Source organism: Mugil cephalus, chromosome 6 (assembly GCF_022458985.1).
Source record: "Mugil cephalus isolate CIBA_MC_2020 chromosome 6, CIBA_Mcephalus_1.1, whole genome shotgun sequence".
Taxonomy (NCBI): domain Eukaryota; kingdom Metazoa; phylum Chordata; class Actinopteri; order Mugiliformes; family Mugilidae; genus Mugil; species Mugil cephalus.
In genome coordinates, this window is record NC_061775.1 from 5,503,711 (window position 1) to 5,519,173 (window position 15,463).

Genomic DNA, 15,463 nt, shown 5'->3' on the forward strand with positions numbered 1-15,463 from the left:
AGACATCTAAAGGTAGTACAGCTTGTTTCCGGACATCAAAATACTGTCCCGTCAAGGAAATGTGCCCCCCCTTCCTATAACAACTAGGGAAGTCCATTGCTTGACTCTAACCTGTTTATAGACACGATGCTACGTCGCATTTTGTAATTGATATATATTTTTTGGCATCTCTCGGTCACGTTGCGATTATAAATGGATTCCGGAATTTTAGAAAACAAGCCTCCTCACCATTTGAGACGGTCGACCAGACACGCACCAGTTAAAGGTGAGCAACTTGTCAATTAGCTAGCTTAGCCATCGGAGCTAACTCAACCTAGATCTCAAACTTTAAGAATAATTCAGTTGAATGTCTAATCTTGTAATTCTAGTCATAGTCAGCCATAGTACAAAGTAGACTAAATAAACGTTACACTCGCTTAACAATTAATTAGGTATACGTGCAGAGTGTACATTTCAAATTAGTATTTTAAGTTTTTAGGTCTATTTTAAGTTTATCCTAGTATTTCTATTTTTCGTACCTTGTTTTAGGATCCTAGATTTCTGATGCATTTTACTCTACTTGTACATCTATCTATCTATCTATCTATCTATCTATCTATCTATCTATCTATCTCTCCTCGTTTTATAGTATATATTATATAAATATTATATAAATTCCCCTTCGTGCTTAGTTTATGTTGTAAGTTCTCTCTCTGTTATTGATAGTCTTTCTCACTAAAATTAAGTTAGAAAAAAAAACATTAAAAAAAAAAATTTGAAAGAACTATCTTTGTTACTTAAAACAACTGCTGAATACCATAAACTAAGTGCAAAGTGAGTATATGATGAAGTTACTGCTTGGTAGTTCTCATTGTACTAGACTGAAGACTGTCACTCACTACAGTGGCTTTCTGTTTCGTCTCCAGTGCTGAATGTTGAACCGACACCCAGAGGTCCTCTAAAGAGGACCAAAAAGGGATCACAAAACAAAGCTCCTGTTACAGCAATCAATGGCACCAAAGATGTAGAGAACGGCTCGGATGATGAAGGTGGGTTGCTTTAGTTAGCACAGATATGACTATGTGTAAACTCTGTTGAAGGCGGTGAAACCAAATGAGATTTTTATGTTTTTACTGAACAGAATCCCCTAGCAAGAAGAGACGGCTGGGCAGCGAAGTCGCAGCGGGAAGCAGGGGTGATGAAAACGAGATGGATGTCAAGGAAGAAGCTGAAGAAGAGATGGAGAAAAATGACTCAGACCACGAAATGGATATTGAGCAGGATTCTTCTCCACCACCCAAAATACATAAAGGTTAGGGTTGACAGGAATGATTAATTGCACCAAAGCAGTTGTAGCTTTTGAATTATTCGCTTTCATATTCCAGTAAGTCTAAACTTATTGTTTGTACATTTGTCAGTCACAACATTATGACAGGACAGGAGAAATACATAGCAGGGGCATGACTCATAAGACACGTGGCTATCTATGGATCAGAATTCCAGAAAGCAGAGTTTTAATGTGAAGTTCATGATTGCAATGTGTACAGACATCTGATGTACAGCGATCAGGCACAACATTACGACCACTGACAGGAGAAGTAAATAACATCGACCATCTTGTGACAATTCAGTGTTCTGCTGGGAAACTTCTGGACCTGGCATTCATGTGGATATTACTTAGACATGTAGTACCCACTTAGACCAGACCAGACACCCGCACCCCATAGCAATGACACTCCTTGATGGCAGCAGTAGGATGTAGCCTGACACAGACACACACAAAAACAGTTTAGAAACAACCCAAAAAACACAAAGAACAGCACAAGGTGTTGACCTGGCCTCTAAATTCACTAAGCTCTCCCACTAACAATATTCTTGTCAGACACCACATTCTCATTCTCTGATGAGTCACAACTGTTTTGGAGACACAAAGGAGACCTTCACAATATTAGACAGGCTGTCATAACGTGATACCTGATCGGTGTATAAACAAGCATTTGGTTTGGCGTTATACTGGAAAATTCGAACTTAGAAAAAGAGACTGTACTTGGCCTGTGTATGTGGAAGCTTACTGACATAACAGTCATTTGTGTCTGTATGACTTTTAATATATTTTCTAATGCATGTTGCTGCTATTGAAATGACAAAGGTGGTGTCTGGTTTGCTGGGAAAATTCATTATGGTTCAATAACAGATCAGTATCAAATTTAACCGCTGACAGTCAAGACATTTCATTTTAATTAAGGTTTTGTATCTGTATGAAAAACAGGAGCCCTGGGAGATGTCAATTTGACTCCACATGTCGTGCTCGGTCAATGCTGCCTAACCAGTCATACTGTAAATGAGGATCTGGAGAGGATCAATATCGTGAAAGGTACGAAAATGCTATAGAATTATTCTTTCTGAAAATCATTATGTTAAGATCATTTATTGACTTAATCTGACTTGTTTATTTTCAGTAAAAACAGACACAAAATCTTCAACAAAAGCCTCCACCAAGACAGTCGAGCAAATCAATTCAAGAGTGAACAGATATGATGCGCCCACCACAAAGATGAGAAGTACGGCCGAATACAAGAGTACTATGGAGGCCATAGCCAGGAGTACTGGTATTGTATTGCAGATATTTTGATATAAATCAGTGGCATATAAATGAATTATTATGTGTGAAAGTTGCACTGAACACATGTTGAGTGTGAAATTATCACCTTTAGATGTACCCAGAATGAACCACATTTCAAGTGCGTATCCAACCTTAGAGAAACCTTACACACGAGAACGTGTAAACAACATTCCAACACAAAGAGATGAAAAAGATGTTCATCGCAAAAAACAAGGTATTTCTTCTTGAACTGAATGCTACTAATAATTTGAAACATCCAATATGACTGTGACAATTCTGAAATTAACATGACGACATTTTCTTTTTTAGAACGGTTAATGAAAACCGCTTCTATCAAGAAAAATTCAGGAAATTCCTCCACAGGTAAGCAATTGACTTTTACAGCATTGTCTTTACTCTCAAAGATTGTTCCATGTTGTTTCTGCGTCCTATTTGAATAAGTGTTTGTGTTTTTTCAGGATGTATGCGGTATGTATGGGGTTTGGTTCTCCTGGTGCTGCTTAGCGCTGCCACCTTGCTGGCATACAAAGTCATGCCTGTAGTCCGAAGGACAACAGGTGGTTTAGGGCAACCGTCCAGGGATGTGAATGCAGAAAAGTTTGCCGATCGCATGTCCCTTCTTGAGACTCAGTTCCCCAGTCAGCGGCCTGACTTGTGGAAGAGGAGCAAGATCCACCTGGAGAACCATCTCAAGACAGCCCAGCCCACACAGCCGGTTAGCCTGATCTTCACCGCAGGCCGTAAGGCCGAGAGGACACTGGAGTGCGTGGCTCAGGCACTGGCCTCCTCTTTCTCCTCTGCCCTCAATGCCTCCGTCCTCCACGTTGATGGAACAAGCATGACCAGCCAGGACAGCGATGAGGTAAAGCTGGACATTGACCGCCAGCTGCAAGCCGCCTTTGAGGGTGAAAAACCTGTGGCGGTCATTCACCGGTTTGAAGAGCTGCCTCCAGGCTCCACCATCATCTTTTATCGCTACTGTGACCACGAGAACGCTGTGTACAAGCGGGTGTTCTTATTGTTTACTGTGCTGCTGCCTCAAGACGAGATCAGAGATGAGCGGAGTCTCAAGGAGGTGGAGGAGATGGTGCACGACTATCTGAAGGAGAAGCTGGTGGGCTCGAGCAGCCAGACCGCCTTCAATAAAATGGATACTGACAAGTACAGCGGACTGTTGAGTCGCATCTCCCATCTAATCTTGCCTGTCTTGTCTGAAGAGGAAGTAGAGCAGAAAGGATGCTGATGAAGGAGGAGGTCAGGATACTACACTGGACCAGGCTGCTGCTTCTTGTCACTGTGTAAGGAGCTACGTAGCCAAAAGTAATGCGGAAACATTATGTGTGTGCCATTGACATGTAGATTTGGTTGAAAATGTTTGAAGGTTGTATTAATCTCTCGTACATGTACAGGTACGGGCTAATGCAACAGAAGTTTCCTTTTCAGTATCAGATCTCCAGCAGACAGCCGCTGGAGATGTGGCACTTTGTTTCATTCTGATGTTTGCGTATTTGCTGAAAAAAAAATTCCTTTTTCCTTTAACCATCTATCATATGAAGTTTAGATCCCTGTTTTATACTGTCAGATATTTCTGAATATGTATATTTGTTTGTAAATATGCTGTAAATATATTGGATACAAAAAGGCAACTGTAACTTGCACCGGGCAAGACACAGAAAAAAATACAGAAGTATACAATTTTATCAACCTTTAAAAACCTGCAGGTGCTCACAAAGTGGTTCAGATTTGTAAAAATATTTTAACTGAATATTAGTCCACAAAAATGTGCCTTAAATACATGAAGATTGGATTTGAAACATACCGAAAAAATGTTTTTAAAAAAAAATCATCATTTGATTTTGTATCTGTTACGTCAGAGTTCAAACAAGTTTTCTTGCTGGTATATCGTTCTAATTTGTGCTGCATTATACTGTTCATGTAGTGTTCTTTCTGCTCATTGCCCTTATGTTATCATTCTGACGTCAAATTTATGTTATTTGTATGAACACTTGAATATTTTCAATAAAGTTTATTTTGATAACTAGAAAGAAGAGTTTGTTGTTAAAACCATCGTCCTCCGCTAGTGACATCAACTTCAGAGCCTACTGGGATGTCTCTGTGTGTATTATAGCTAGCAAAAATACTTTTTCTTATGAAGCTTTTGCTTATGAATGTTAAAGTGAGTAGAGTCCACCTTTTGAAACGGGAAGCTGCAACTGAAAAATAGGAAAATCATTCATTTATTAAGCAGTTACTTAGCAAGAGCATGACACGTGGCTAGCTATCTATTATGATTCCAGAAAACAGAGTTGAAAGGTGAAGTTCATGACTGCAATGTTTACAGACGTCTGATGTACACCGACAACATTATGACGGCTGACACGTGAATATGTCAATATCATTGATCAGTGAAAATATTGGAACTGACATTCATGTGGATGTTACTTGTAGCACATGTAGCATGGTACATGTAGCACCCACCCCATAGCAATGACACTCCTTGATGGCAGCATCAGGATGCATCCTGACACATACACACACACAAAAACAGTTTAGGAACAACTCAAAAAAAAACAAAAAACATGAAGAATAGAACAAGGTGGCCTCCTAATTCACCAGATCCCAAACTAATCAAGTATCTGTGGGATGATCCACAGAGGCCCCTCCCCTCAACTCATAGGAACCAAAGACCCCCACTAACAACATCCCGTTGTCAGACACCACAGGACACCCTCAGGAGACCCATGTCCATTCTCTGATGAGTCATCATGAACTTCACCTTCACCTACTGGGGTTGGAAATAGACGAGCTCTGCCTCTTCCATCCCCATTTCAAACCGAGGTGGTTGTCTTTTTAGGTGTTTTTGTTTGTGTTGTAATGTGCATGTTATGTCCTAGTCTGTTTGGTTTGAAATAAACTACCTGAACTTGTGCTAAGAAACAAGGAAGTCATAAAAGTTTATTTATTAAGTAGTTGATACATGCTCTTTGTACCCTGACAGGTTTATTGTTGGCAGAGACATCCCTTGGCTAAATCAATCAGTCTTAATGTGAAGGATTGCAGGTTACAGATTACAGACTTTATGACCTATTTACAGTATGTGCATCTGATTCAGCTTTAAACTTAAAAACACAAGGAAATGAATGTTATGAGTGAGTGCTCCAGGTCTGGCATTCTCTTTGTACCGTTTATCAAAAAAACTGGGTTTTGAGCGTGAATCAATTATAAAATAAGATAATTTTGAAAAATGTCTGATAGAACATAGGTAAAATATGTAAAATTAAATAACAATTGAGAAAGACATGCACAGCACATATTCATGGGCCTTTGTGCACAAACCTAAATTTTCTAACAGATAAGTAAGCCAGTGATGATAACTACAACAAAAGAAGTGGTTCCACAGGTGAAGATTATGGCGAAAGCGACGACAATCACATCGGCTGCACGGTTGTTCTTCTTGTAGAGGCGAAAAACAGACATCAGTTTTCATTGTCACTGTGTGCAAGGTTTGTTATGGCACACAGAGTTGTTGAGACCTTACAAAGACGTTCACAAATTATGTTGTGTCACGATGTGGACAAGCTCTCACCTTTTTGCGTTTGGGCTCCTTCTTTTGTGAGCTCCCTATAAAAGAAATGATTTTATTAGGGAAAGAATCCTTGCTGTAGTTCATGAACATTTTTATTATATGTAGACAGTAATATGTCAAATGTCCTTCACCTATTTTCCTTCTTGCCAGTATTGGGCTGGATACGAAAACCCAAATTACAAACAGGAACATCCACACAGAGAAAGCAATCATGACTTTCTTCAGCCAAGAATCTTCCCAGGTGGCTCCACAGTCATCAAGATCCATGACACCAACAAAGGTAATGGCAGCTGTGTGTAAAACACATGTAGAAATGAATTCAGAATAGACAGACAGAGGAAAGTGTCTGAAGAGGAAGCAGGAGCTGTGAATATGCCTTGTTGTTTTTAAGCAACAGCTTAGAAAAATAGAAAAAATAATATATGTGTCACAGAACATCACCACAGTGAAGATGACCCTTTGGATATATAATCTTCATATTATAGCCAAATGTGCTATGTTAATATCTATGTTATTACATACAGAGGCTTTTCAGTCTTTCAGGTCATGGCTCATCCAAAAGAGTAAAGCTGAAACAAAGACAAATGGACTTGTTGGGTGTTTTAAAGGCATTTGCCATTTGTCCCCAAAAACTGAAAACAAAAACCCCAGCTCTCCAACGGTCATTTACAACTGAAGAAGCTGAAATTGAAGCTACTTGTTGCTTTTGTTTCAGTTTTGCTTGTTTTTTAAACTACAAAGTGTGTTAATCAGAGGTATTAGTCGTATCTCTGCAAGAACGACCATAACCCTAACCCTAATAATAATACTACTGCTTATCCTCACTAGGGACAGCGGCTGCTGAAAAATTACCACAGCTGTCACGGGGTACACCCTGGACAGCAAACAACCATTCACACCATTCACAATTTAGGGTCACAAAGGTATGGAATCAGATGTATTTCCTTACTTGTGAGAATCACTTGGATTGTAGTACACACTCTGAAAGTGACGTCCCTGATCTCCTTACTGGAACAGAGCAAAAGAGAATCAACAGTGTCGAAATGAAACTCAAATAAAGTGTTCACGCATAGGAAGTGGAGTTGCATTTACAGTTCATGGCTGGGTCCTAACGGCAAAGCCTGCAGCAACAGCTCTATCCCAGTAATCACCAACATTACGAGTGCAACAAGAGTGACCTAAACAGACACAAACAGACACACAAACACATATTAACCTTTAGACAATTCAGAAATGTGTCGTGATGTACCAGTACAAGTTGTTTGTAGTATTGGCTTTGTGGCGTACTTGTTGTCATTACTTGCCTTTGTCTGGTACTTTGTAGTATTGGGCCGACATTTTGGGTGTTTGTAGTATTTTTCGTCATACTTCGCTTTGTGGTAGTTGTTGTTAGACTTAAATTTATATTGACACGTTCCCAGAATGTGTCATATGTCTGAACAAATGTGGCTCTGAAACACATGAACACAAGAGCCCATGTTGATGAACAATCCTCATGTAACCTGTTGAATTTTATAATCTGAAGCTGGTCCTTTTTGCTCTTGTCTTCTAGAGGTAAGCTGAAGTGTGAAGATATTTCAAAGCTAACCTGAAGATGATGTCTGTTGGAAACTTTTCTTCTTCCGGGGCTGTCCAGTTAACTCTGATTAGACTCTTCGGTTGAGGGTTTCTTTGACTAACAACCAAACCCTGAGAAGAGTGACAAGAATCAAGCAACAGCCAGTGCATTACATTTTTTATTTACACTAAAAGTCCATTTTAATGTGTTACTTGTAATGAACGTGCAATCTAATGATTACTTACTTCTACACCATGGCATGTCAAGAGTCGAGATTTATCTGGCTCAAGTAGGATAAATTTTCCAACTGGATGCCCACTGTCCCCGATACTTGTCCGTCGAGCCTCCAACATAAATCCCATAAATGTCTGCGCATAGCAATCCTTTGTCTTAAGGATTACTGGAAAATTGTTTGAAGAATATTGGTAACAGTGAAAACTATATACTGTTGATAACAATTGCAATGTAAAAAAAATAAAATAATAAAAAAAAATGTGTACCTGTAACAGGATCCTTGGGATCACTAACTGGTACGTAGTCAACCATAAATGGAGATTCAGTGGTCATAGGAGGACAATGAAGCCCTCCATCAAGCTGATGCTTTGGGGACATGGATTCACACGCCTCTGGGACTATGCCATCTGAATACCCACACACGATTGTGATGATGTTCAGGCCAACCAAGATGCACATCCACATGTGTGAATCAAGCGTCACACTGAGAGCCAGACGATGCCTTGAAGTACCACTCATCTATATATAGATACATAGCCAGCAAAACGCATGTGAACAAAGGAATGGATACACATTTATTTTGCAAAATAGGAATAATTTAGGTCAAAATTAGTAGATATTGTTAAATATATGTTTTATAAAATGTTTTAAAGATCACTCGATTTGTTATTCAAATCAAACGTTACAAACTGATTTAAATTAGCAAATAGGAAACCTAGACTGACAAACAGTAACAAAGGAAAAGCCAGAATTTTTTGACTTGCCTTAAAAAAAACTCTTTGTGTGATGAAAGTGTGGCAACCTGAGACAACTACAAAAGTTGTTCCATTTAGGAAAATAGAAGAGACCTCTTGGTAGAAAGGTGTGTGCTTCCCAGACAGCTGTCCTATAAATCCGCAGGCCTATTGAGGAAGCTGGAGAGGTCCTCAAAACACAACTGGTCCCACCCACAAGCACAGCTGCAGTCATCCACAAACTAGTTTCCCTTTACCTTCAATGAGACATTCCTCTTATTAGTTTCGCAGAATGTAAGTTACCAAAAACAGTGGCGTACTAAGTCTAAGTGTAATGCAGTGCTGCACCCAGCCAGGAAAATATGACACATCAATAAAGAAAGGTGTTGTTTATAATGACAAAAGTCCATGCCTATTCTGATAGGGTTCCTCAGAAGACAAACTTAATTCTGCAGTAAAAATACATCTGCTTGATCCATACCTCAAATCAAAGATGAGAAAAACAATCCATAACCATACAGTTTCTGACAATTCAACATTCTACTGGGAAACTTTTGGACCTGACATTCATGTGGATGTTACTTAGACATGTAGCACCCATCTATACCTATACCAGGGGTCGGCAACCCGCGGCTCTTTCGTTCCTCTGCTGCGGCTCTCTGTGGCGAGCGGTGCGGAGCAAGGAGGCTGAACAAAAGTCGTTCACTTTTTCACGCTAACTGCCTCAGAGAAGCGGCAACTGTTCAGTCAGTAGTGAACAAACAAGAGCTATACAACAACTGAATGACATTGAATGCCACACCACCACTCACACTCATGGTCGTTACCATTGACTGTATATACTAGGTCGTAACATCAAAAAACACTTAACTCCCACAGTGCATTGCAGCGCATATACTCTTTGCTATCGAGTATTTAATTCAAATGTATTTTATTTTAGTTCGTTAGTTTTTTTAAACATAATAATATTTTTGAAATTATGGTGATCTTGTAACAGTAAAATAAAATGTGTTTAATGTCCAGACAGCTATTTATTGAACTTTTCAGGTAAGCTGACCATGGATAAATCCCTGCTATGTATGCATAAATACAATTTAGTTTCCTCTGTAGCAATTTTTTCATTTCATAAATGCAACACACTATGGTTTTTTTTACATAGCATTGAAGTAAAAAATGATATATGCAGTGTTACGTTCAACCTGCTTTTTTTCGGAGTTCAAAATGTATTCCTATGCATAAACAAAATGTTGCTTTCTCTGTTACAGTTCTTTCATTTCATAAATGCAACACAATATAGTTTTTTTTTTATACATAGGCCTAGCATAGAGGTAAAAACGATATATGCAGTGTTATCTTCATTTTAGATGTCAAAGGGGTTTTGTGGCTCCCAGCGTTTTCTTTTCTATGGGAAACGGGTCCAAATGGCTCTTTGAGTGTTGAAGGTTGCTGACCCCTGACCTATACCCACCCTAGATCCCAAACTAATCAAGTATCTGTGGGATGATCCACAGAGGCCCCTCCCCTCAACTCATAGGAACCAAAGACCCCCACTAACAACATCCCGTTGTCAGACACCACAGGACACCCTCAGGAGACCCATGTCCATTCTCTGATGAGTCATCATGAACTTCACCTTCACCTACTGGGGTTGGAAATAGACGAGCTCTGCCTCTTTCATCCCCATTTCAAACCAAGGTGGTTGTCATTTTAGGTGTTTTTGTTTGTGTTGTAATGTGCATGTTATGTCCTAGTCTGTTTGGTTTGAAATAAACTACCTGAACTTGTACTAAGAAACAAGGAAGTCATAAAAGTTTATTTATTAAGTAGTTGATACATGCTCTTTGTACCCTGACAGGTTTATTGTTGGCAGAGACATTCCTTGGCTAAATCAATCAGTTTTAATGTGAAGGATTGCAGGTTACATATTACAGACTTTATGACCTATTTACAGTATGTGCATCTGCTTCAGCTTTAAACTTAAAAACACAAGGAAATGAATGTTATGAGTGAGTGCTCCAGGTCTGGCATTCTCTTTGTACAGTTTATCAAAAACTGGGTTTTGAGCGTGAATCAATTGTAAAATAAGATCATTTTGAAAAATGTCTGATAAACCATAGATAAAATATGTAAAATTAAATTAAACCATCATGAAAGACACGCACAGCACATATTCATTGGCCTTTGTGCACAAACCTAAATTTTCTGACTGATAAGTAAGCCAGTGATGATAACTACAACAAAAGAAGTGGTTCCACAGGTGAAGATTATGGCGAAAGCGACGACAATCACATCGGCTGCACGGTTGTTCTTCTTCTAGAGGTGAAAAACAGACATCAGTTTTCATTATCACTGTGTGGAAGGTTTGTTATGGCCCACAGAGTTGTTGAGACCTTACAAAGACGTTCACAAATTATTTTGTGTCACGATGTGGACAAGTTCTCACCTTTTTGCGTTTGTGCTTCTTCTTTTGTGAACTCCCTATAAAAGAAATGATTTTATTAGGGAAAGAATCCTTGCTGTAGTTCATGAACATTTTTATTATATGTAGACAGTAATATGTCAAATGTCCTTCACCTAGTTTCCTTCTTGCCAGTATTGGACTGGATACGAAAACCCAAATTACAAACAGGAACATCCACACAGAGAAAGCAATCATGACTTTCTTCAGCCAAGAATCTTCCCAGGTGGCTCCATAGTCATCAAGATCCATGACACCAACAAAGGTAATGGCAGCTGTGTGTAAAACACATGTAGAAATGAATTCAGAATAGACAGACAGAGGAAAGTGTCTGAAGAGGAAGTGGGAACTGTGAATATGCCTTGTTGTTTTTAAGCAACAGCTTAGAAAAATAGAAAAAATAATATATGTGTCACAGAACATTACCACAGTGAAGATGACCCTTTGGATATAACATCTTCATATTATAGCCAAATGTGCTATGTTAATATCTATGTTATTACATACAGAGGCTTTTCAGTCTTTCAGGTCATGGCTCATCCAAAAGAGTAAAGCTGAAACAAAGACAAATGGACTTGTTGGGTGTTTTAAAGGCATTTGCCATTTGTCCCCAAAAACTGAAAACAAAAACCTCAGCTCTCCAACGGTCATTTACAACTGAAGAAGCTGAAAATGAAGCTACTTGTTGCTTTTGTTTCAGTTTTGCTTGTTTTTTAAACTACAAAGTGTGTTAATCAGAGGTATTAGTCATATCTTTGCAAGAACGACCATAACCCTAACCCTAATAATAATACTACTGCTTATCCTCACTAGGGACAGCAGCTGCTGGAAACTACCACAGCTGTCACGGGGTACACCCTGGACAGCAAACAACCATTCACACCATTCACAATTTAGGGTCACAAAGGTATGGAATCAGATGTATTTCCTTACTTGTGACAATCACTTGGATCGTAGTACACACTCTGAAAGTGACGTCCCTGATCTCCTTACTGGAACAGAGCAAAAGAAAATGAACAGTGTTGAAATGAAAGTCTAATAAAGTGTTCATGCACGGAAGTGGAGTTGCATTTACAGTTCATGGATGGGTCTTAACGGCAAAGCCAGCAGCAACAGCTCTATCCCAGTAGGCACCGACATTACGAGTTCAACAACAGTGACCTAAACAGACACAAACAGACACACAAACACATATTAACCTTTAGACAATGCAGAAATGTGTGTGTACAGTCAAGTTGTTGTAGTACTTGGCTTTGTGGTACTTGCTGTATTACTTGCCGTTTTGATATTTTTTTCCATACGTGTCGTCATTAGGTTTGTGGTATTTGTTGTCATACTTGTCGTACTTGGCTTTGTGGTAGTTGTTGTAGTACTTGGCTTTGTGATAGTTCTGGTAGTACTTGGCTTTGTGGTAGTTGTTGTAGTACTTGCCTTTGTGGAACTTGTTGTTGTACTTAACTTTGTGGTACTTGTTGTAGTACTTGGCTTTGTGGAACTTGTTGTTGTACTTAACTTTGTGGTACTTGTTGTAGTACTTGCCTTTATAGTACTTGTTGTAGTACTTGGCTTTGTGATAGTTCTGGTAGTACTTGGCTTTGTGGTAGTTGTTGTAGTACTTGGCTTTGTGGTACTTGTTGTAGTACTTGGCTTTGTCATACTTGTTGTGGTACTTGGCTTTGTGGTAGTTATTGTAGTACTTGGCTTTGTGGTACTTGTTGTAGTACTTGCCTTTGTAGTAGTTGTTGTTGTAGTTGGCTTTGTGGTACTTGTTGTAGTACTTGGCTTTGTGGTAGTTGTTGTCGTACTTGGCTTTGTGGTATTAGTTGTAATACTTGGCTTTGTCGTACTTGTTGTGGTACTTGGCTTTGTGGTAGTTGTTGTAGTACTTGGCTTTGTGGTACTTGTTGTAGTACTTGGCTTTGTGGTAGTTGTTGTCGTACTTGGCTTTGTGGTACTTGTTGTAGTACTTGCCTTTGTGGTAGTTGTTGTCGTACTTGGCTTTGTGGTACTTGTTGTAGTACTTGGCTTTGTGGTAGTTGTTGTAGTACTTGGATTTGTCGTACTTGTTGTGGTACTTGGCTTTGTGGTAGTTGTTGTCGTACTTGGCTTTGTGGTACTTGTTGTAGTACTTGGCTTTGTGGTATTAGTTGTAGTACTTGGCTTCGTGGTACTTGTTGTAGTACTTGGCTCTGTAGTAGTTGTTGTAGTACTTGGTTTTGTGGTAGTTGTTGTAGTACTTGGCTTTGTGGTACTTGTTGTAGTACTTGGCTCTGTAGTAGTTGTTGGTAGACTTAAATTTATATTGACACGTTCCCAGAATGTGTCATATGTCTGAACAAATGTGGCTCTGAAACACATGAACACAAGAGCCCATGTTGATGACAATCCTCAGTCCTGTTGTATTTTATAATCTGAAGCTGGTCCTTTTTGCTTTTGTCTTCTAGAGGTAAGCTGAAGTGTGAAGATATTTCAAAGCTAACCTGAAAATGATATCTGTTGGAAACTTTTCTTCTTCCGGGGCTGTCCAGTTAACTCTGATTAGACTCTTCATTTGATTGTTTCTTTGACTAACAACCAAACCCTGAGAAGAGTGACAAGAATCAAGCAACAGCCAGTGCATTACATTTTTTATTTACACTAAAAGTCCATTTTAATGTGTTACTTGTAATGAATGTGCAATCTAATAATTACTTACTTCTACACCATGGCATGTCAAGAGTCGAGATTTATCTGGCTCAAGTAGGATAAATTTTCCAACTGGATGCCCACTGTCCCCCATACTTGTCCGTCGAGCCTCCAACATAAATCCCATAAATGTCTGCGCATAGCCCTCCTTCGTCTTAAGGATTACTGGAAAATTGTTTGAAGAATATTGGTAACAGTGAAAACTATATACTGTTGATAACAATTGCAATGTAAAAAAAAAAAAAAAGTGTACCTGTAACAGGATCCTTGGGATCACTGACTGGTACGTAGTCAACCATAAATGGAGATTCAGTGGTCTTAGGAGGACAATAATGCCCTCCATCAAGCTGATGCTTTGGGGACATGGATTCACACGGCTCTGGGACTATGCCATCTGAATACCCACACACGATTGTGATGATGTTCAGGCCAACCAAGATGCACATCCACATGTGTGAAACAAGCGTCACACTGATAGCAAGACGATGCCTTGAAGTACCACTCATCTATATATAGATACATAGCCAGCAAAACATATGTGTACAAAGGAATGGATACACATTTATTTTGCAAAATAGGAATAATTTAGGCCAAAATTAATAGATAATGTGAAATATATGTTTTATAAAATGTTTTAAAGATCACTCAATTTGTTATTCAAATTCAAACATTACAAACTGATTTAAATAGGCAAATAGTAAACCTAGACTGACAAACAGTAACAAAGGAAAAGCCAGAATTTCTTTTTACTTGCCTTAAAAAAAACTCTTTGTGTGACGAAAGTGCAGCAACCTGAGACAACTACAAAAGTTGTTCCATTCAGGAAAATAGAAGAGACCTCTTGGTAGAAAGGTGTGTGCCTCCCAGACAGCTGTCCTATAAATCCGCAGGCCTATTGAGGACGCTGGAGAGGTCCTCAAAATACAACTGGTCCCACCCACAAGCACAGCTGCAGTCATCCACAAACTAGTTTCCCTTTACCTTCAATGAGACATTCCTCTTATTAGTTTCACAGAATGTGAGTTACCAAAAACAGTGGCGTACTAAGTCTAAGTGTAATGCAGTGCTGCACCCAGCCAGGAGAATATGACACATCAATAAAGAAGGTGTTTTTTATAATGACAAAAGTCCATGCCTATTCTGATAGGGTTCCTCAGAAGACAAACTTAATTCTGCAGTAAAAATACATCTGCTTGATCCATACCTCAAATCAAAGATGAGAAAAACAATCCATAATCATACAGTTTCTGACAATTCAACATTCTACTAGGAAACTTTTGGACCTGACGTTCATTTGGATGTTACTTAGACATGTAGCACCCACCTATACCTATACCCACCCTAGATCCCAAACTAATCAAGTATCTGTGGGATGATCCACAGAGGCCCCTCCCCTCAACTCATAGGAACCAAAGACCCCCACTAACAACATCCCGTTGTCAGACACCACAGGACACCCTCAGGAGACCCATGTCCATTCTCTGATGAGTCATCATGAACTTCACCTTCACCTACTGGGGTTGGAAATAGACGAGCTCTGCCTCTTTCATCCCCATTTCAAACCAAGGTGGTTGTCATTTTAGGTGTTTTTGTTTGTGTTGTAATG

General features: G+C 39.2%; 2 protein-coding genes across 5 annotated transcripts; one reads left to right on the forward strand and one right to left on the reverse strand.

The window, feature by feature from the left end:
• Window positions 1-42: 42 nt before the first annotated feature.
• Window positions 43-4,647, forward strand: LOC125009412 (torsin-1A-interacting protein 2-like). The gene is made up of 8 exons (XM_047587364.1): window positions 43-265; window positions 906-1,028; window positions 1,121-1,291; window positions 2,249-2,353; window positions 2,439-2,588; window positions 2,694-2,816; window positions 2,912-2,965; window positions 3,061-4,647. The coding sequence occupies exons 1-8, from the start codon at window positions 193-195 to the stop codon at window positions 3,843-3,845; spliced, it is 1,584 nt and encodes a 527-aa protein (XP_047443320.1). The 5' UTR covers window positions 43-192; the 3' UTR covers window positions 3,846-4,647.
• LOC125009411 (cell wall protein DAN4-like) lies at window positions 4,106-14,923 on the reverse strand. 4 transcript variants are annotated; one of them, XM_047587363.1, is made up of 10 exons: window positions 14,612-14,923; window positions 14,111-14,363; window positions 13,868-14,022; window positions 13,653-13,753; window positions 12,451-13,519; window positions 7,281-7,366; window positions 7,138-7,196; window positions 6,320-6,478; window positions 6,189-6,223; window positions 4,106-4,815 (listed from the first exon to the last, which is right to left on the reverse strand). In XM_047587363.1, the coding sequence occupies exons 2-10, from the start codon at window positions 14,361-14,363 to the stop codon at window positions 4,774-4,776; spliced, it is 1,959 nt and encodes a 652-aa protein (XP_047443319.1). In that variant the 5' UTR covers window positions 14,612-14,923; the 3' UTR covers window positions 4,106-4,773. The 4 variants fall into 4 exon arrangements, with proteins under 4 accessions (XP_047443319.1, XP_047443318.1, XP_047443317.1 ...); XM_047587362.1 differs by lacking the exon at window positions 4,106-4,815 and adding an exon at window positions 5,533-6,052; XM_047587361.1 differs by lacking the exon at window positions 4,106-4,815 and adding an exon at window positions 5,533-6,055.
• Between the last annotated feature and the right edge of the window lie 540 nt (window positions 14,924-15,463).